Below are 19,988 nucleotides of genomic sequence, written 5' to 3' on the forward strand. Positions count from 1 at the left end.
TTCATGGTAGTTCTGGAAAAATCGTCTGGTCTTTTATGTTAAGGAAGCCAATGTCATCCAAGTTTCTAATGTGCCTGAGAAACATTGTAACACACACACACACACACACACACACACACACACACACGTGTACCTGTGCGCGCGTGCGCGTGTGTGTGTATTTCACTTCAAGATTCAGCATCTGTAGTCATTGGAAGGGGGAAAGGTAGCAGAAATATTCTTATTCCCATATTAGTGAGGAAACTGAGACTCAGTATATGGGATTGTCTTTAGGTCGCAAAACTCCTAAGTGTCAGAGCTTGAATTTGAAGCTGGGCTCTCTGGTGCTGTTGAACTAGGAAAAAACCCAGGAAAAACATTGATTTTTTTAAAGAGCATTATATTAATATTTAATGATATGAAAATCCTGGGTTATTTCAAAGCTGTAATTGAGTGAAGTTTAATGAAAACAGCTATTAGCTTTTAGAAGCTTTTAAAAATTCTTAAATCAAAAAAAATGTGGAAACTTGTTGATATTATCTAAATTATTGCTTTTGTTCTTATGGACTGTCAGCTACTGAGCATTTATTAACCACCTACTGTATGCTGGGCACTGTGTTAATTGCTGGGGATACAAAGGAAGGTGAGAATAGTCCATATTTTCAGACTGCTCTTGTTCTGATTGGGGGCATCAGAACACACCAGCCATTATGCACAAACAAGCTCGGGACGGGATAAATGGGGAGTGAGAACACACAGAGGCACAGCAGAGCGCCCCTGACGGCACTGCTCTTGTACACACCGGAGGCCAGAGGGAGTTTGTGAATCCAAAGTTAAGTGGATTTCTGCTAACAAATGGTTCCACTGAGAACCTCAGTCCCCAACCTGTAGCAATTTTGCTCCCTCAATTAAGCTCATCAATCTAATAAACATTTACTAAGTGCCTACAGTGTTCCAAGCCTTGGGGATACAGATAAGAATAAAAAGATAGCTCTGTCTTCCCAGGGCTTACCATCTCAAAGATTATGAGAGGATGCACCAGTGGCCCTCCTGGGTGGGCTTGATGCTCCTGGAGCTTCTGAAGAGTTGCCATCCCTGGAGTGACTGGCAGGCTCCTTAGCCTGGCCCAGGCATGTCCCTGAAAGTCTCTGGTTCCCTCCCATGTGGGCACAAAGAGTGGTGGAGAGCACCATTATTGCTCTTCTCGTGCTCTCCGATCCCTCTCTCGTGGCTCCGGCCTGGGTCTCTCCACATCCACACCCTTGTTTTCGCCTCTGCTTCTAAAATCTCTCCCCTTTAGAGGGTTCAGTCTGGGTCCTTCCCATGGGCTTTTTATCCAATGGTCAGTGCCGGTTTTCCCCAGTATCCTCCATTGAGCTGCTGCATGTACACGCTCTGTCCCTTCTGGGCATGAGAGGGGGATGGAGAGAAAGACCCTTCTCCCCTTTCCCCAGCAGCTGCCACCTAGAGTCCCCCTCCACGAGAAAACAGCGGAATTCAATTTGTCCTTGGACAGCAAGAAGCTCCTCCTCTGTGGGGGCGGAAGGTGGCTGTGTGCGCCTGGCTGGGTGTCGACTCCTCACTGACTGACCATGACCTTTTAGGACCATTGTCCCTTCTCTGAATCTTGGCTTCCTTGTCTCTGATGCTAGCCCTCCCTTCTGTGTCCTTGGAACGGAGGTAGAACAGCCACCCTGACCCCGATTGCTGAGGACTCTGGTTTGATGGGACGCTTGAACTCAATACAGCTCCTTTTTGGTTGTCTCCTCTCAGAATGAGTGATGGCACTTCTCCAATGACTTCTCCCCTTCCATTCCTAGATTCCTAGATTCAGTTGTGATCTTAGGATCTATAAAATTGTTTTATTGACAATAGATAACATGTATTATTACAACATAAGTAACATTGCCTAAGTAACAACTAACATTGTCTAAGCAACAAGTAACATTATCTAAGTAACAAGTAACATTGTCTGAGCAACAAGTAACATTAGCAACAAGTAACATTGTCTAAATAACAACTAACATTGTCTAAGCAACAAGTAACATTATCTAAGTAACAAGTAACATTGTCTGAGCAACAAGTAACATTAGCAACAAGTAACATTGTCTAAATAACAACTAACATTGTCTAAGCAACAAGTAGCATTGTCTAAATTACAACTAACATTGTCTAAGCAACAAGTAACATTATCTAAGTAACAAGTAACATTGTCTAAATAACAACTAACATTGTCTAAGCAACAAGTAGCATTATCTAAATAACAACTAACATTGTCTAAGCAACAAGTAACATTATCTAAGTAACAAGTAACATTGTCTAAGCAACAAGTAACATTAGCAACAAGTAACATTGTCTAAGTAACAAGTAACATTATTTGAAATATTGCTGCAGAAATCAGAAATGCCTTTAATGACCTAGGTCCTTATCATTTGGAAACTTCTACTTTCCAGCCTCAGATTTCTGGGTTTGACTGTTGGGTTTTTTTAACCCATTGTAATAAGGTAATGAAAATGAGACTTTAATCGCTCAAGGGATAAGTTATCATCTTTTCCTATGAAGTTATTCATTATTAGTTAATGGTATATCTTATAAGTAGGATCTTTGGGAAAATTCATTTTGAAGAACTTGCAATGATCTAGAAATAACTCTAAGAAATCAGCATTTACTACTAGATGGTATTAGTTGGAATCATAATCATCTCTTAAACTTCAAACTGGTATAGGAATCCCTGCTCATTTTGATTTATAATTATTCAAGTCATTTTTTTTTAAGGGAGCTTGGTGATTTTTTTTTCTTTGTGTGAAAACTCACAGTCTTTTGCACCATTGCCTTCACAGAAATCTCCTCTACGTGTACCCTCAAAGCCTCAATTTTGCCAACCGGCAAGGTTCTGCCAGAAACATTACTGTAAAAGTCCAGTTCATGTATGGAGAGGATCCCAGCAATGCTATGCCGGTAAGGAGTGGGTTTTGTTTGCCCTCCTCTGCTATCTAGCTGTGGTTTTGTTTTCTCACACTTGGATAGGAGCCCAAAAACTCAAACTGAAATTATCCATCACAAATGTTGAAGTAGAGAACTTTTTGTGTGGATCTAGACATGTCTATTTCCAAACCAAGTTAAATATTCATTCATTCAACAAATATTTATCGACTGGTCTACATGCTGCAGGGAAATACAGCGATGACCATGGTAGATGGCGTCTTACCCAAGGGGTTTATAATAGTTGGGGAGAGAAGTTATCTGCAGTTAATTGTAGCCATGAGCCCATTAGACCAGCCTCTTATTAGTGCCCTCGAAGGGTAAGCTAGGAACATTGGGAAGGACTTGAGACTGTGCAGGGAGAGGGTCAGTCAAGGGAGTTAGAGTGGGAGAGCATTCCCAAATGGAACAGAGGTGGGGGGTCGCCAAGTGAGGGGCACATTTAGGAATGACAGATTCTATTTGCCTGAACTGAAGGATGCTGGGTAAGGAATAGAGCAGTAGATGAGGCCATAGGCTATGGCCAGAGATAGAGGAATGGTCATCCCTCCACTGAGGCTTTTCAGGGAGATCTGGAATGGCCTCACATTGGTTTTGTCTTAGAGAGAGTCCTTGGTCGCCTGTCCTTTGGCCCAGATAGCCTCTGAGGCCACAGTGAGACATTCTGTGATACTGGACCAAATGTCATCTGAGGTCCTTGAAAAGCTGAAAGCCCGTGATTCTGGGGTTCCACTGGCACTCGGTCATGAAGGAAAGGCTTATCCAAACGGGCATGCCGGAGCCAGCCTTACCGGCTCCTGGCTGTCTGATTTTCAGTGGGAGCATTTACATCCTAGAAACTGGCACATGTTGGTTTTCTTGATTGTCCAGACTGAAGAAAATCATGGAGAAAATGACAGTATTGCAGATTAAATTTAAACATGGGGCAGAAGGGGTGGAAAGGGGGTGGTTGTTAAACATTTACATGTGAAACATGTAGACAAATGGTGGTTCCATTTGTTCACCAATCAAGGTATTCCTGAGGGTTCTTGGTGTATGGGAGCCAAAAAAGTTCATGAGTGCTGGAGGAGAACAATCTTTTTGGCATCGGGGAGGAGTTCCATGGGAAGAGGGAATAACCGTGGCAACAGCCCCAGTGCAGAAGGTGTCGGCCTGTGGGCAGTCGGCAGAGAAGCCTTTTCAACCAGGAGGATGGGGACAATGAGAGCTGGGTTCAAGGTCTCCTGCTGTTTGTCACTCACTAGTTGTGTGACTTTTTAACTGTTTTGAACTTAAATTGATTCATCTGGAAAATGGGAATAATCATACTTCTACTTCCATGGAGGGGGTTTGTAAGTCTGTGAGCTCCTTTGTAAAAGAGAAAGCTTTAAGTGAGTGAATCTTCAGAAAGGCCTCTGTCACCCTCAGAGTGAATATCTGGTGCCGTCACCATAGAAGGGGGATTCACGCTTGCCCAAGGCTGACAGGAAATGGACCCTTTTGCTGAGTGGTCATAATTTCTTGGTGTGTGCTTTTACATTTTGAAAGGGAGGGAGCATGAGAAGCTCACTTCCATCTAATCTTGGGGAAGTGTTCATTCTCAGCACTTTTTGGTTCTGGGTTCACATCCTCATCTGTCTTCTCTGCTCATGCCTGGGAGCCTGGGAAGCCCCTCAGGGAGGTTCCCAGATACTCTGAGTGGGCTTCCTACAGATTAGTGTGACCTGATCTTTAGGAGAGCCTCACTGCCAGGGAGCTGTCTCCCCTGTCTCAGACTTGGAGGCCCATGGTCCTCATACTTCCCCCAGCTAGCTCTTCCCCTTGAGCCTCTGGGTATTTGGCTCCTCAGAAACTTACCCTTCACCCTTCAGCACGTCATCCTGGCTCCCCTAATCTGTCGATTTGAGTTTCATGTCCTTGGACTGTTTTCCCTTAAATGTTCCGACTGATGACTTGTTGTCCCACAAGGGAGCTTCTGATGCCCTTCTCCTTCCCTGTCTGGAAGCTCCTTGGGAGTCTCCTTTGCTGTGACTGGTCTCCATATCTCTGTCCTGGGACTTCCACTTTTCTCTCTTCCCCTCTCTTCCTTCCACTATTTCTACACATTCTCTCTCTCTCTCTCCCTCTCTCCCTCTCCATTTCCCTCTCTCTTTCCCTCTCCCTCTACCACTCTTTCTACCTCTGCTCTTTCTATACTGTCTCCTGCAATAAAGTCCCATGTTGCTCCTATATTTTCTACCCGCCTGGACTTTCTTTCCTGGAATTTCAGGCCCACACCAAAGACTAAATATCTGGTAGTCACCTACCAGATCTCCACCTATCTTTTCCTCAGATCTCTTCCTTTTAGGGCAGTACAGAGCAGGAGTAGGGTGCTGGGTTTCAATTTCATTGTGGTGATGACAGTTGCCCCCATTTTGTCACATGTTCCCAAAGAACAATTGCATGATGCATATAAAAGATGTTGTAAATCCTAAAACTATGAAAATATAATGATTATTGCTCTTTTGATACCAGTGATCTTGTAGAAACCCTGGATCTCTTCCTGATCTTACCCTCTTCCCTTTCGTATGCAATCAATGACCAAGTATTGTCAAAGCTCCCTCTATAATCTCTTTTCTACACTCTATCCTAATTCAGACCTAATTACTTGTCTTGTCACTGGTTTCCCTATTTCAGTCTTTCAGGCAACATTTATTAAGCACCTCCTATATGTTAGATACTGCTAAACACACGGTATACAAAAAGAGGCAATAAGCTTCCATTCTAATGGAGGAGACAACATGCACACAATTATCTACAGAACAAATTATATACAGAATTAATAGGAAATAATTAATAGAGGAAGACTACTAGGTTTAAGAAGAATTGGGGAAACCTTCCTTGAGAAGGTGGGATTTCAGGTGAGACTTAAAGGAAGACAGAGAGGTTAGTAGTCAGAACAAAGCAGAGAGGGCATTCCAGGCAGGGGAGACACCAGAGAAAATGCCCAGAGTCAAGAGCTGAAGGAGCTTGATTGATGAAGAGGAGACCAGTGGCACAGTCTAAGAGTGTAGATTGAATGAAGTGTAAAAAGACTGGAAAGACAGGAGGAGGACTTGGAATGCCAGACTGCTACTGAAGCCACTGAAGCTTATTGAGTAGGGGCGGGGTGACGTGGTCAACCTGAAGCTTTTAATGATCGAGTGGACGATGTCCTGGAGCAGGAGAGCCTTGGAGCAGACCGACCCCAGAAGCTATAGCAGTAGTCCAACTGTTAACGAATGAGGGTTTGTACCAGGGGAATGGCAGTGTCAGAGGAGGAAAGGGGCATAATTAAGAGATGCTTCAGAGGTGAAACTGAACAGAGGTGCTGCAGGGATGCAACTAACCAGAGATGCTACACAAGTGAAACTGACCAGGAATGCTGCAAGAATGAAACTAACCAGAGATGCTACACAAGTGAAACTGACCAGGAATGCTGCAAGAATGAAACTAACCAGAGATGCTGCCCAGGTGAAACCAGTCAAGAATGCTGCAGGGATGAAACTGACCAGAGATGCTGTAGAGATGAAAAAGACCAAGGATGCTACATGGGTGAAACTGACCAGGGGTGCTGCATAGGTGAAACTGACCGGAGATGCTGCACAAGTGAAGATGACAGGCTTTAGCAATAGCCTTTCCATCTTTCTACTTTTCTGTTTCTTCCATCTCTGCCCAAAGTACATTCCTGATAATGTCACTGCCCAAAATCTTTCATGGTTTCCTTTATCTCTAGGATAAAATTATGACCCCCAACCTAATATTTAAAGCCCTTAACATTCTAGCTTCCATTTACTGTTCTTGTCTGATTTCTTATTATTTCCCAATAAGAAAATAAGAAATAAATATTTGCTAGTGAGTTCTTTTTTAGGTGTGTTCCAATCTATGTAACTCCACTTGGGGTTTTCCTGGTAGAGATATTGGAGTCATTGCCATTTCATTCTCCAGCTCATTTTATAAATGAGAAGACTGAGGCAAACAGGGTTAAGTGATTTGTCAACTCACACAGCTTGTAAGTGTTTGACTTCAAAAAAAATGAGTCTTCTGTCTTCAGGCCAACTATTTTATCCACTACTTCACTATTTATATAATTATTTTAATTTAAATGTGTTTGTATTGTAATAAATATAAGATATTATAAATATATAAGTAATGTTGTGGATGGAGTGCTGGGCCTGGAGTTATGAGAGTCCCAAGTTCAAATGTGACTGCATACACTTCCTAGTTGTTGACAATGAGCGGGCCATTTCATTGTTTTCTGCCTCAATTTTTTTTATCTATGAAATGGGGATAAAAATAGTACCTATGAGTGCTAGTTGTCATGAGGCTAAGATGTGAAGTACTCAGTATGTCTTGCATACAGTAGACACTTAATAAATGCTTATTCTCTATCTTATTTTCTCCCTTTTGTCCCTCATGTACTCTCCTTCCTCTTCACACCAACCTGTTTGCTGCCCCTCAATTACAGCGTCCCATGCCTGTGCACAGAACTTACACAATGGTTCCCCCAAATCTCAGGTGTGCAAGCACCTTCCTCATGCCAGTGTCCCAGGCTCTCTTTCTTGTCAGTCATTTTACCTCTTTTGGGTTCAGACCTGGCTTTTTTTTTTTTTTTAATCTATTTGTGTCCTCGCACACGAGTGGAAGCTTTGAGGCCTGGGTTAGTTCTTTTTGGCTCTTATAGCCTGGCCCCATACCATCTAGAAGGTTATTCAGTGTTTGTGGAACTGAATTAAGAGGGTCAGCTCTAGGGTCAGCACCTCCTTTCTTGCCAGGGTGCCAGGTAACCAAGTTTCATTTAACCCTGTTCTCTCTTTGGGACATTCTATCCTAATCTGCCTCATTTCCATCTTCTCCCCTTCCCCTTTTGCTTCCCATTTCTGCACTGCTTCTGGTCTCTGGGGGACAGGAACTCTATTGTCTTGAGCTTTGGATCCCCCAGCTTGGCACATTAGAAGCAGTCAGTAGAGATTCAATGAATGAATGAATGAATGGGAAAGGCTTGAGAAAGTAGTCTGTGCTCAGAAGCTGCTTTTCACTCTGGCCAGCTGTTGAGCCTGTCTCATCTGCCCAGGCCAGATGTTCCTTCACGCTACTGAAGTAGAAGGCTGAGGGTTAGAGAAGCAGGGGCTGACAGCTCCAAGCTGGACAGACTCTCCTAGAGAAAGAGCCACAGGCAGGAGTAGGAACCATTCCACACCTTCATGTGCAAGACCTGTGTCTGGAAATGTTATTTATTTTAGTGCCTCAAATCCATATCACTTTGCTGTTTGCTTAACTAATTTGGAAAATGTTGAGAGTTCCAGGGTTAGGAAGTCTATATTGTTATAGATAATATCTAGATTATGTGTAATCTTGCAAATATTAAAGGTGAAAGATGGAGAGAAATTCATTCAGGATTGCCTTCATGTGTGATCATGGTGTGGTGAGCCTGGACATGTTCACCATTTTCCTGCCAAGCAGGCATGCGCAGAAGAACCATTTAACCGCACTCTAATTATGTTTAAGTTATGTTCCTGTTTTTGGATGGAATATTATTTTTGTGCCGGTGAAAATATATACAAGTGCGAGTTCTCCCTCTGAGTGTGAACTCCATTTTCTGGAGGTTCTGCCTCTTAGTAGCATCACTATCCCCTCTCCCTGACACAGTTTCCTCATCTGTAAAATAGGAGGCATGTGGCTTTTGGGGGGGAAGTATATTCTGTGGGGTTGTCGTGTGTTGTGTCTGCTCCCAACCTAGGAGCCATGAGGGAGGCAGGATCAGCGGCCGGCTCCCCCAGTCCCCTCTCTTCCCCTTGGCTGGACGCTCCCGAGGTCCCTGCCCTCTTTTGGTGTCGGTGCTTGGTGGCTTCCTTTCCTTCTGTAGCCCATGACAGGATAGTTTATTGATTCACATGGCTTCCAGGGGAGGTAAGTGGTCATGGGTTTACAGAGAGGCTGAAGTCTGTCCCCAGAACCCGCACAGAGCGGCCGCTTCTCCACCTAGTGCTTGCCCGGGCACTTCCCCACTGGCTCACGGGCACCAGACAGAGCTCGCCTGGCTGACTGCCGATGTCATGGGGACACACAGGAACGTGGCCAGCCGATCTCGGTGCGCACCCCCCTCACGATGTGCTGATATCCCGCCTGCTGCCCTCCAGAGAGGGCTTGGCTGCTCATTCAGTTCTCAGGTTACCTGCACTTAGACGTACAAGTCAGATTGCTCGCGTTGCCCAGGGTGCATCATTAGCAGGGGTGGGAATTAGCAGGGGAACTTTGGACTGGTACCCCGAGAGGCCGTCTGCCCCGTCCTTCCTTTTGTAGACCAGGAAATGGACCGGCAAAGTTCCATGACTCGAATCCCACTCCTGGATGCAGTCAGGCCTGATGGGCTGTGGCCTGTGAGTGGTGACGGGCTGGCCTTCTGCCTCAGCATTCCCTGCTCTTTAAGCTGATTCTCTTCCCTCGCAGATGGCCACCTTCGTACTTAAAGGGCTCCACACAGAAACTTTCTTGTCCTTTATTATCTCACCGGTTTATTCATAATTTACTCAAAATCACACTTATGTAGGCTCAGTAACCCTCGGTGTTACCTCACCAAAACAGGGCACATTTGTCTCAAAATGAGGGCACACTCGGCGTTTCGAGTCACGGCATTGGAATGGGCTTTCTAGTCAAACCTACGTATCTGGTTACACAAATTAAAGCTTACTTTCATAATGAAATCTAAAGTGAAGAAAAGATGAAGTAGTTTCTTGCCCCTCATTAGATTGCAATAAGACTCGAAGGATTTTTGGTGGCCATTTAAATTGCCCGGGAACGGCCACTTGGAGGAACGTGAGCTGATGACGAGGTTTCGTAAGTCGGTCCGATGTTCTCGTGTTGACGACGAGGCTGCGGGCCCGGCAGCCACGACCCGGCGAGCCTCTCCCGCGTAGCCGTGAAACGTTCCGCTTTGTGATGACACAATTTCAACTGCCCATTGTTATTCGTTCCAGGTGATCTTTGGCAAATCCAGCTGTTCAGAATTTTCAAAGGAAGCCTACACAGCTGTAGTGTATCACAACAGGTACAAATTCAGATGCTTTCTCTCAAAGTCCCCTTCTTCCCAAGTACTTCCTCATTAACATGATTATCCAGCCTTCCCTGTGTTTTCTGTATGTTGTGCTTCATTGAATGTGCCAGATTCTAGAAAGTTGATGTCATGCTTGTGATTTCCCTCCCGTAGGTACCCACTGATTCCCTTTTTTCCCACACGGCAGTTTTGAATCCCCCACTCTCTGGTGGCCGAGCATTGCTGGAGGAGATAACATTGTGCTTACCAGGTCCCCTCCACGTCCAAATTGTCTGACCTTAGCCGGACCTTGGATGCTGTGATCATATCTTTTATCCATCTGTGGTTAACGGCCTGTCAGATTTATCACATCCCATGTGTCTCAGCTTTTAAGGTCTTTTCTCCCTCCAAGCGACTGTGTGGTGCATTGGATAGAGTGGTGACCTTGGAGTCAGAAAGAGCTGCCTCTGACACTGCCCAGCTTTGTAACCTTGGCAACTTTGCCTAAGTTTCCTCACTTGTCAGATGGTGAATTGGACTCCATTCCCGCCCATCTCAGAGTCTGTTGCTCAGTTCCTGCCCTCCCTGGGTTCACCTCTGCTTCTGTCAATCTCTGCTTTGGGGGAGCAGCAGAACCACTGGATACTAATGGACTTTTCCTAATCTTTCTTTTCTCTGTTGTCATCCCACATCATGTCTTCCAGAAGAACGTGACCTTCAGTTCCCAGTGTGAGCCCGATAATCCCTAGACTCTTCCAGCTCCCGTGTTTTCCCTGTGGAAACCCTCCATGCTCTCATCCCCCGACTCTCTTCTTTGGGCTCCTCCATGCTCTCTCTTCCTTCTCAGAGCTCAGATCTTCCCTTTCCCAGACCGAAGGCACATGCCCTGTGCGATTCCACAGCTGCAGTCCTTTCTCTCTCCTGTCCCCCGATGGACATCCTCCCCAGCCCCTCCCCTTCTCTCCTGACGGCTCCCTCCCTCTGCTCTCCTGGATCTCTGTGCCACTAAATCCCTTCTGTCCTTGTGCTCATTCTCTTGGGCCCAGTGCTAGTCTGTCTTCTGCCTTCCCGAGCCAAGCGGCCTCCCACCAGTGCATACATTTACGTAATGCTTGCAGGTTTGCAAAGCACTTTACAAATAGTCAACAAATATTGATTATGCACCTACTGTGTGCCAGGCACTGAGCTGAGCTCCAGGATACAAAGAAAGGCAGAAGGCATTCCCTGTCTTTAAGGAGCTCGGTCTGATAGTGTGAATAATAGTGTAGAAATCAGCCCTTAACGGGATGTTTTAGAAATAATAAACAAAAGGAAGGCACTAAGAAGCATTACGAGGAATAGAGAAAGGCTTCTTGTAAAAACAGAGTTTTCCTTTGGCCCTCACAGCAATCCCGGGAAGTCAGTGCTATTATTATCCCTATTTTATAGTTAAGCCAGAGTGACTCCACCAGGATCATCACACAGCCAGGATTTGAACTTATCTAACCACTCTTAACCACTGAGTCACCGAGCCATCGCAGTGTGTCCTGCAGCCCTATCAGTGAAAACCTTTCTCAAAATGGTTAAAAAGTATTCCTCAGTAGATCTTTCAGAAAGGAGGGAAAGACCATCTTTTCCTAAAAGCAGCTCGAGGGAGGTGTGTTTCATGTTCTCCATCTCTTTCTGTGCCAGCAGCTTGAGATACGTCTTTGAGATTTCGGTTCATTTTACCTTCATTCCACCAGTTACTTTGTGGTATTCTCGTTTCCTTTGTCCCCATTCGTGGGCAGAAGGACTTGCCCGTTCCACCACCTCTGTGGCTCAGATCTCCATGGCCACCTTTCCCTTCCCACTGCCACCATCCCAACTCTGGCCCCCCTGCCTCTTCTCTCAACTCACTCACTCTTCCATAGTTTTCTTACTTAGTCTGTCCAGTGGATTGTGGTCAGACTAGTCTTTCCAGGTTACAGCTTTTACACCGGTCCATAATGGAACAACTTTTACAGATTCTCTTCTTTTTTAGTAAAGTCCAAAATCCTTCACCTGACATTGGAGAGTTTGCATTGCCTGGTCCCTGCTCTATCCTTCCTGCCCTACCTTCTCTGTCTCCCATGTTTGAGCTCAAGTGGGCCATGTCTTGGTTCTTTTTTTAAGTAGGTGTTGGAATATCCTGCCTCTGCTGTTTTTCTGCCTAAATTATGAGGATTCTGCCCATACTTGCAGGCCCATCTCAGAGACAACAAGTTCTTTTTTTGATTTTTCCTAATAAGAAATAGTCTTTTTTCTCTGACCGATAACCTCTCTTTATTATAAGACTAGGATCCATGTCTTAGTTGATCTTTGAGGTTGTGTTAGTCAAAAGATAAGGCACATAAAAACTAACAAAAGGCCAGTGAATATAGTGATTAGCAGAGGGAGGAGAGGAGCAAGGTCAGAAACCATATTACAAGATGCAACAGTAAAGACATCAGGTGCAGAGTTAGAAAGATAGAATGAAAAATTCAGTGATATAGGAAGGTCAAGGGAGAGCTTCGTTAGATTTGAGCTTATTTATAAGTCCGGGAAGGAGACAGCACAGAGTGAGAAAGTGAATATACAAGACAAGATGATTGGAACAAAGTCTTGGAAGTGGGATCTCCAGCATCTAGTTTTGGGGCTGCCCTGCAGCTAGAATGGAGGGATGTCCTCTGGGGGACCAAGGGTGCAGGTTGCTGCTGGTACATGATAAGGTCCCAAGCCAGAGATGGGTGGAAAAGAGAGGAAAATGTTTAGAACCTTGTGAGAAAGTGGATAGAAGGATTAGAATAGAAGAATTAATAGAATAGAATAGATAGAATAATAGATAATATTATATTATTATAATAATTAATTAATGTCATAATAATAATAGATAGAATAGAAGGATTCATAAAGTGAGGGCCAGTTCTTGGTTGTTTGGTTGATTTTTCTCTTAACAATGTCCATTACCTACTGGGTGCTTCATAAGTAAAGCTTTGTGGACATGAATTTTGAATGGTGGCCAACTCATGGTTGGCCAGTGAGAATTTCAGTAGACTGTGGCAGGTGTGCTCAGTTTGAATACATGACCATTTTCCATGAATGCTGAGCAATTTGGGAGCCGGAGTGGAGGAAGCAAAGGTTGAGGGATATCTGGAGTGGGAGAATGCCAGTTTGGAAGAAAAGATGTTCTAGGCCAGGGAGGCCTTTAAAGGCGCTAGCTAGTGAATTACTCAAGGGATGTTTCTTCCCAGTTCAATTCTAGTATGGAAGCATCGGAAACCAGAGGGAATAAGTCTTGGTAAGATCAGAACAAGAGGCTCTTCTTCCTGTGTAGGAGCATGATGGGTATTGATCAATTAGGACCAGAAATCTTGCTTGAGTCCACAGTAGTCTTATTTTATCTGTGAACCCTGAAGCGAAAGAGTGAAGTGATCATGGACGTGAGGTCTATGATGTTCAGCATCTGCTCCAAATTCTGAAGTCTTAACAGTCATGGAGGTCAACAAAGCTCAAAACTATCCCAAGCTGCTCCTCTCAGACACAGAATCCCGGGCCAGTCACCATAGCAGCTTAGCAGGAAAGTTGGTGATTATTGTAGCAACTGGGAGCAAGACTAAGCTGTGAGGACCTCAGAGCTGATGGGTTTGTGGTGTTTTAACTGTTCATTGTAGAAGAAGGAATTAGTTTACAGTAATCGTGGGACGACAGTGCCTCTTATCTTCCAGAAGAAAAAAGAATGTACAGCACACCTCACCCAAGCTGCTTTTAGGTAAAAATGTCTTTCCCCAAACTCTTTCTGAAAGGAATATTAAGGAATACTTTTAAAATCGTAGTGTTTTGGTTTTTTTTAATTTTCAGAAGTTCAAACACTATAAAAATAAAATTTAGGAGTGAAATATCTGTGTATAAGAAAGTGTCTTTCCTTTTGTGTCCTTTGATTGTGTCAAGATCAACATATAAATAGAAATACTGTTATAAATGATATGAATAACCAGGAGTGACTTTGAAATAGACATTGCATTTATTCTGTGTTGCTGACTTCTAATGGAGGCTTCTCTGTTTGTCTTTTAAGATCCCCAGATTTCCATGAAGAAATTAAAGTTAAACTTCCTGCCACCTTAACTGATCACCATCATCTGCTTTTTACTTTCTATCACGTGAGCTGTCAGCAGAAACAAAATACCCCGCTTGAGACGCCCGTCGGCTATACAGTAAGTGCATTCTGTCTAGTAATTACCACCCAGGAAGAAGTATTATGCATTAAGAATTATGAAATCAGAGCAGCTAGGTGGAGCAGTGAATAGAGCACCAGCTCTGAAGTCAGGAGGACCTGAGTTCAAATCTGGCCTTAACACTTCCTAGCTGTGTGACCCGGGGCAAGTCACTTAGCCCCAATTGCCTCAGGGAAAAAAAAAAAAAAAGAATTATGAAATCTAAGCTATTACTTGGTGCAAATATATTACTGGATATAATAATGTTTTCAGGAAGAAAAGATTCCTTTTTTTCAAGGTCATGAGTCTTATATCTATAACCACCGTATTCTAGGCTCCTCACCTGTGAGAAGCCATTTTAGAACTATCATTTTGGGTTTTCATTAAATAAAATTTTTTAGGGTCAGGCCAAGACAGATCTCCTTTGTGCTAGATAATACTCTGTCGTATAAATATAAATATATTCTAATATAGACTGATATTTAAGAGAACGTTTCCTTTAAAGTGGATCCCGATGCTTCAGAATGGGCGGTTGAAGACTGGTCAGTTTTGCTTGCCCGTCTCCTTGGAAAAGCCACCCCAGGCCTACTCGGTGCTCTCTCCTGAGGTCAGTATCTCTCATGTCCATAAACTAAAGACGTTAAGAAAGAAGTAAAAATCTACAGGATATATGGACAGTTTTCTGTTTGGCTGTTTGCTGAAGGAGGCCGTATTCTGAAACAAATGATACGTCATTCTCTGAGGGCGTGTGATTTCATTTGTGTGAGGACTTCTCCGCTCCTTAGGGTGACAACCTTCCCCTTTCTGCCCGGGCAGGCAATCTCAGTGAGTTTCTGTGGCCTTCCCTGCACAGGGAAGCTGGGCAGAGAGCCGGCTGCCCTGGCTGAGGGGCCTGGGTCGGCCATTCGGTTCATCCTGAAAGCTTTTCCTCTGAAACTTTGTGCTGGCCAGGGCTGCGGGGCCACGGGCTGGTGTCGTGGACAGTCTGTGAAAACTCTGACCAGGGAGAAGCATAGAAGTGGGAGGACTGTTCACTTCAGAAAAGTGTCACAAGCTCCTACGTGTCTGCGTCTTTCTGAGTCAGCTAAAAGTGGGAAGGGCCAAAGAGCTTAAAGCTTTTGGCGATTGACCCAAAATCAAAATAAATCGTAATGAAAATGGGTAACGATAAAATAATTGGTTATGAAACCTAATTTCCAGGGAACATCCCTTTGCATGAAACGAATTCCTAGCTTCCTTTTCTTTTAGTCCTGAGTTTCTCATCTAACATGTACTTCACCAAAAGAACCTTAAATGGAAAACACATTCTTCATTTGGGCTAAGGCAGCTCTCGAAAGGCAGGCTGAGGACATCAGAAGCGGGGCGCGAGGCTTTGGCCTGCCTCCTCTTAGACACTTCCTCCTCATTAAAATGGCGAGACAAATCAGTGCCCGCTTCTGACCCAACAGACGCTTCCAGAGAGGAAAGCGAATCAGTTGGCAACGTGGAGCTCATCTTGGGAAATTTCCTTTGCTCCTTTTTGTTTTTATGTCCTTTCCCCTCATTCTCTACTTAGTATGTGAAGAACTAAATTGTTTTTTAAAAAGGAAAAAAGAGTTCAGCAAAACTTAATCCATCTGTCAGTTCTGATGCTGTGTGCATACCATCTCTGCACCTGCAGAGCTTGCTCCCCTCTGCCAAGAAGGGAGAAGGCTCATCTTTGCCCCTCAGTAGAGAGGGCAGAATCAGAGCACTCCCTTCTAGACCCACCTTGCTGGGAGGATGCAGTGGGATAACATTTGTAAAGGGCTTAGCACAGCACCTGGTACACTACAGGTGCCTAATGGATACTTGTCTCCAGTACGTGGTGCTTTTTTTTTCCACAGTAGTATTTTACTTTTCCAAAATACATGGAAAGTAATTTTCAACATTCATTTTTTTTATTATTATTATAGATTTTTATTGACAAAACATATGCACGGGTAATTTTCCAACACTGACTTTTGCAAACACTTCTGTTGCAACTTTTCCCATCCTTCCCTTCATCCCCTCCCCTAGATGGCAGGTAGTCCCATACATGTTAAACATGTTAAAGTATATGCTAAATGCAATATATGTATACATATTCATAGTTATCTTGTTGCACAAAAAAAATCAGATTTAGAATGAAGGTAAAAATAACCTGGGGAAAAAAATAAAAATGCAAACAAAGAACAACAGAAAGAGTGCAAATGCTATTCAACATTCATTTTTGTAAGATTTTGTGTTGCAGATTTTTTTCTCCCTCCTTCCCTTACCCAGTCCCTTTTCAAGACAGCAAGCACTCTGATATAATGTACATGTATATTCCTTTTAAACATAATTCCATATTTTTCATGTTGTGTAAAAAAAAATCAGTTCAAATGGGGGGAAAAAACTATGAGAAAGAAAAAGTAAATGAACTAAAAAAAAAAAAAAAGGTGATGATACTTTGCTACAGTCCACATTCCGCCTCCATAGTTCTCTCTCTCTCTGGATGTGGATGGTATTTCCATCCTGAATCTGTTGGAACTGCCCCAATTCACCGCATTGTGAGAAGAGCCATGTCCATCACAGGTTGATTATCACATGATCTTGTTATTATATGGTGCTCCCTTAGTTCTACTCACTTCACTCAGCACTTTCTAGACTTTCTGAAATCAGTCTACTCATTACTTCTAATAGAACAGTAATATTCTATTACATGAATATGCCATAAATCATTCAGCCATTCCTAACTGAAGGGCATCCACTCAGTTGCCAGGTCCTTGCCACTGCCCAAAGAGCTGCTACAAACATTCCTGCCCATGTGGGTATTATCCCTACAAGAGCATGTCCTTTTTCTTAGTTTCCCTGTTTTCCTTTAGAGACGAGCACATCGTTTTATCTGGACCCCATTTGGAAGAGAAAGCGGCCCCTTTGCTTCTCTGTGCCTTTTCCCATCAGAGTGACAGGAGAAAGTCACTCCCGCTCTCTTTGTAAAAAGTTGTCCTTGTGGCGAGCAGCTGATAGACAGACACCAGGAGCTCTTTTCCCCCCACACTGGCCAGTCCAGGGACGTTCATTAGGTGCTGACTCCGCACTAGGAGCGATGTGCTGGGAATACAGAAAACGGGTGAAAGCAGTGCTCGCTCTCAGAGATCCGAGAGAGCCTTCCTTCTGCTGGGACACAGCTGGCAAACATCTGGGGGGAGGTGGGGAAGAAAGGCCTTTTGCAGAAGGGGCACTTTCAGCCAGAGATTCGGGGCAGCTCAGAGATGGAGGGGAGTGCCAGGCCTGGGGCCGTGACCGGTGCAGAGGGGAGGTGGGATGCTGAGGGAGTCCTGACTGTGCATTTGTGTGTCTTAAACGTGGCTGAGGGTGTTCTTCTCACCTGTTACAGGTGCCTCTCCCCGGCATGAAATGGGTGGATAATCACAAGGGCGTTTTTAATGTGGAAGTTGTGGCTGTGTCTTCGATCCACACTCAGGTGAGTGTGTAGCTTGAACTTCATTTGTGCCTTCCTAAGACTCACTGTTGACAAGGATCTTAGGGAAGAGAAAGCTCTTTGTTAGTGCACACGCGGTGCCTTCCTGTGCACAGCACCGTGATGGGCTCTGGGAGTGCCGGGACAAGTGGAAGGTGGTCCGAGTCCTCACGGGGCTTACAGGAGGAGAGAGGGTCTGGACCGGGCGGGAGGAGCTGACAGCCCAAGGGAGCATGCCCCGAGCTGTGGATTCCCAGGAGAGCACGCCAGCCTCTGGCGCATCTCAGTGGGGCGCATCCTCCGGACTCCAAACCCCAGATCCCTCCCATCTCCCTTCCTTGATTCCTCGCTCCCCTCTCCCTCCATTTCATCCTGATTTCACCCTGCCCTTCCACGAGTCCTCCTGATTGCCTTTTCCCTAGAATCCTGACTTTTCTTGAACCTGTTCCTCTCCCACTTCCCTGAAACCTGGCTCCCTCCTGATGATGCAGCCTCCCTCATCACCCTTTCCAGGACTGGCCCTCCCTTCATTCGTTCTCCTTGGCTCCCTGGTAGAGGAGGCAGAGAAGGGGGAATATCCATCGCTACTTTGCCACTCCCAGGCTCTCCCCTTTCTTCCTTTGAAGTTCGTGCTCCTTTGCTGAATCCTCCTCAAGGTCGTGCCCTCTGACCCTGCGTGCCCCTCCGATTTCTGTCCTGGACCCTCTTCTCTTCTCCCTGCATCCTGCTGGTGACCTCTTCCACATCATTGCCATCTCCATGCTCAAGATTCTCAATCTGCCTTTCCTGCCCTAAGATCTCATTTCCAAAAGCTTTTTAGAATTTCCAGCCGGATGTCCTGTAGACATCTTAAATTTAACATTTGTAAAATTAAGCTTGTTATCTTTCCCTCTTAATCCTCCCTGTTCCTGGGGCTTTTTTGAATATGCCCCCTTCTCTGCTCTGCCCCTGTGCTCCCTCACATCACAGTCTTAGACTGAATGTCCCAGAGGAAGCCAATGGGCTGACCGCATTCCCTTTCCCTCTGACCTGTCCCCATCCCTCCCTTCCTTCCCCAGCTCTCTGACCAATCCTTCCAAGTCCCCAGGCTGAGATCCCGGGAGGCGTTAGGGAAGGGACTCCCAGAAGCCAGGCCTACGGGGAGGCACCGATCACCTGCTCTCGGGACCTTCTCTCTTGCAGGATCCTTACTTGGACAAGTTCTTCGCTCTGGTTAATGCTCTGGATGAGCACATGTTCCCAGTACGGATAGGAGACATGAGGATCATGGAAAATAACTTGGAAAATGAATTGAAGAGCAGTATTTCAGCGCTGAATTCATCTCAGCTGGAGCCAGTGGTGCGATTTCTTCACCTCCTGCTTGACAAACTGATACTTCTTGTTGTGCGACCGCCCGTCATTGCTGGCCAGATAGGTAATGTACCTTGGGGAGGCAGCCTGAGCCCCACAGACCGATTTGTGCAGTGACATTTTCAAGGCCTTGCATGAAGGTAGAATTATGTCCATCCCCCAGGGAAACACAGTTTATGTTCTGGATCTGGGGTGAAGGAAGAGGGAAAACAATTTTAATACAAAATAATGCACTGTCGGTGCATAAGAGCATGCTCTCTGAAGCTCCAGGTGGAAGAGCTTTGCTGATGAAACATCAAGGAAAGCTCATATGAAAGGCGTGCTTTTCCTTTGGGTTTTAGAGATGAGATCGGTCTGACCAGGCAAAGAAGCCTAGGAAGGCTGTTCTAGGGCCGAGTGAGACCAGAAAACCCAGTGAGAGAGAAGAGTTTGGTTAACTGGAACGTCTTGAAATAAGACTCAAAAGGTCAGGTCAGAGAAGAGGCATTAACAAATGCTCATCGACTGAGTAAGGTAGTGCCTGTGGGAGGAGACAGATGGGGATGAATGGAAGGGATCTTGTGGACATAGGAAGGGATGTTGTGGACACGGAAGGGATGCTGTGGACACGGAAGGGATGTTGTAGACACAGGAAGGGATGTTGTGGACACGGAAGGGATGTTGTGGACATGGAAGGGATGCTGTGAACACAGGAAGGGATGTTGTGGACACAGGAAGGGCTGGTTTGAGACCTGGTTGGATCCATGGAGTGAGGAGGTGGCCATGGTGCTGAAGGCATAGTGTGCCCAGAACAGGGATGAAGGGTGTTCTTTGAGGCTGAAGCCCACAAGTCCTTCTCTGATCAAGCTGCACTTAGACTATCTGATGCAGGACGTCTGGCTTGAAAAGTCCAGTGGACATGTATGGTTTGCGAGTGGAGCAGCAGAACATGAGGTACTCTGAGAGGATAATTAAACATGTGGGAACTGAAGAGATCCCCAAGAAAGTAGAGAGA

General features: G+C 45.0%; 1 protein-coding gene across 11 annotated transcripts in view; it reads left to right on the forward strand.

The window, feature by feature from the left end:
* The window catches only part of DOCK7 (dedicator of cytokinesis 7), a 160,097-nt gene that overhangs the window by 84,513 nt on the left and 55,596 nt on the right, over positions 1 to 19,988 (forward strand). For 10 of the 11 annotated variants that reach the window (XM_051999529.1, XM_051999531.1, XM_051999532.1 and 7 more), the window contains exons 15-20: positions 2,820 to 2,937; positions 9,936 to 10,006; positions 14,043 to 14,181; positions 14,687 to 14,788; positions 17,561 to 17,647; positions 18,827 to 19,058. In XM_051999529.1, the coding sequence (XP_051855489.1) occupies positions 2,820 to 2,937; positions 9,936 to 10,006; positions 14,043 to 14,181; positions 14,687 to 14,788; positions 17,561 to 17,647; positions 18,827 to 19,058 (749 nt within the window). Of the gene's footprint in view, positions 1 to 2,819; positions 2,938 to 9,935; positions 10,007 to 14,042; positions 14,182 to 14,686; positions 14,789 to 17,560; positions 17,648 to 18,826; positions 19,059 to 19,988 lie in introns of those variants that run through there. The other variant, XM_051999539.1, reaches the window with a different exon arrangement.

Source organism: Antechinus flavipes, chromosome 4, assembly GCF_016432865.1.
Source record: "Antechinus flavipes isolate AdamAnt ecotype Samford, QLD, Australia chromosome 4, AdamAnt_v2, whole genome shotgun sequence".
Taxonomy (NCBI): domain Eukaryota; kingdom Metazoa; phylum Chordata; class Mammalia; order Dasyuromorphia; family Dasyuridae; genus Antechinus; species Antechinus flavipes.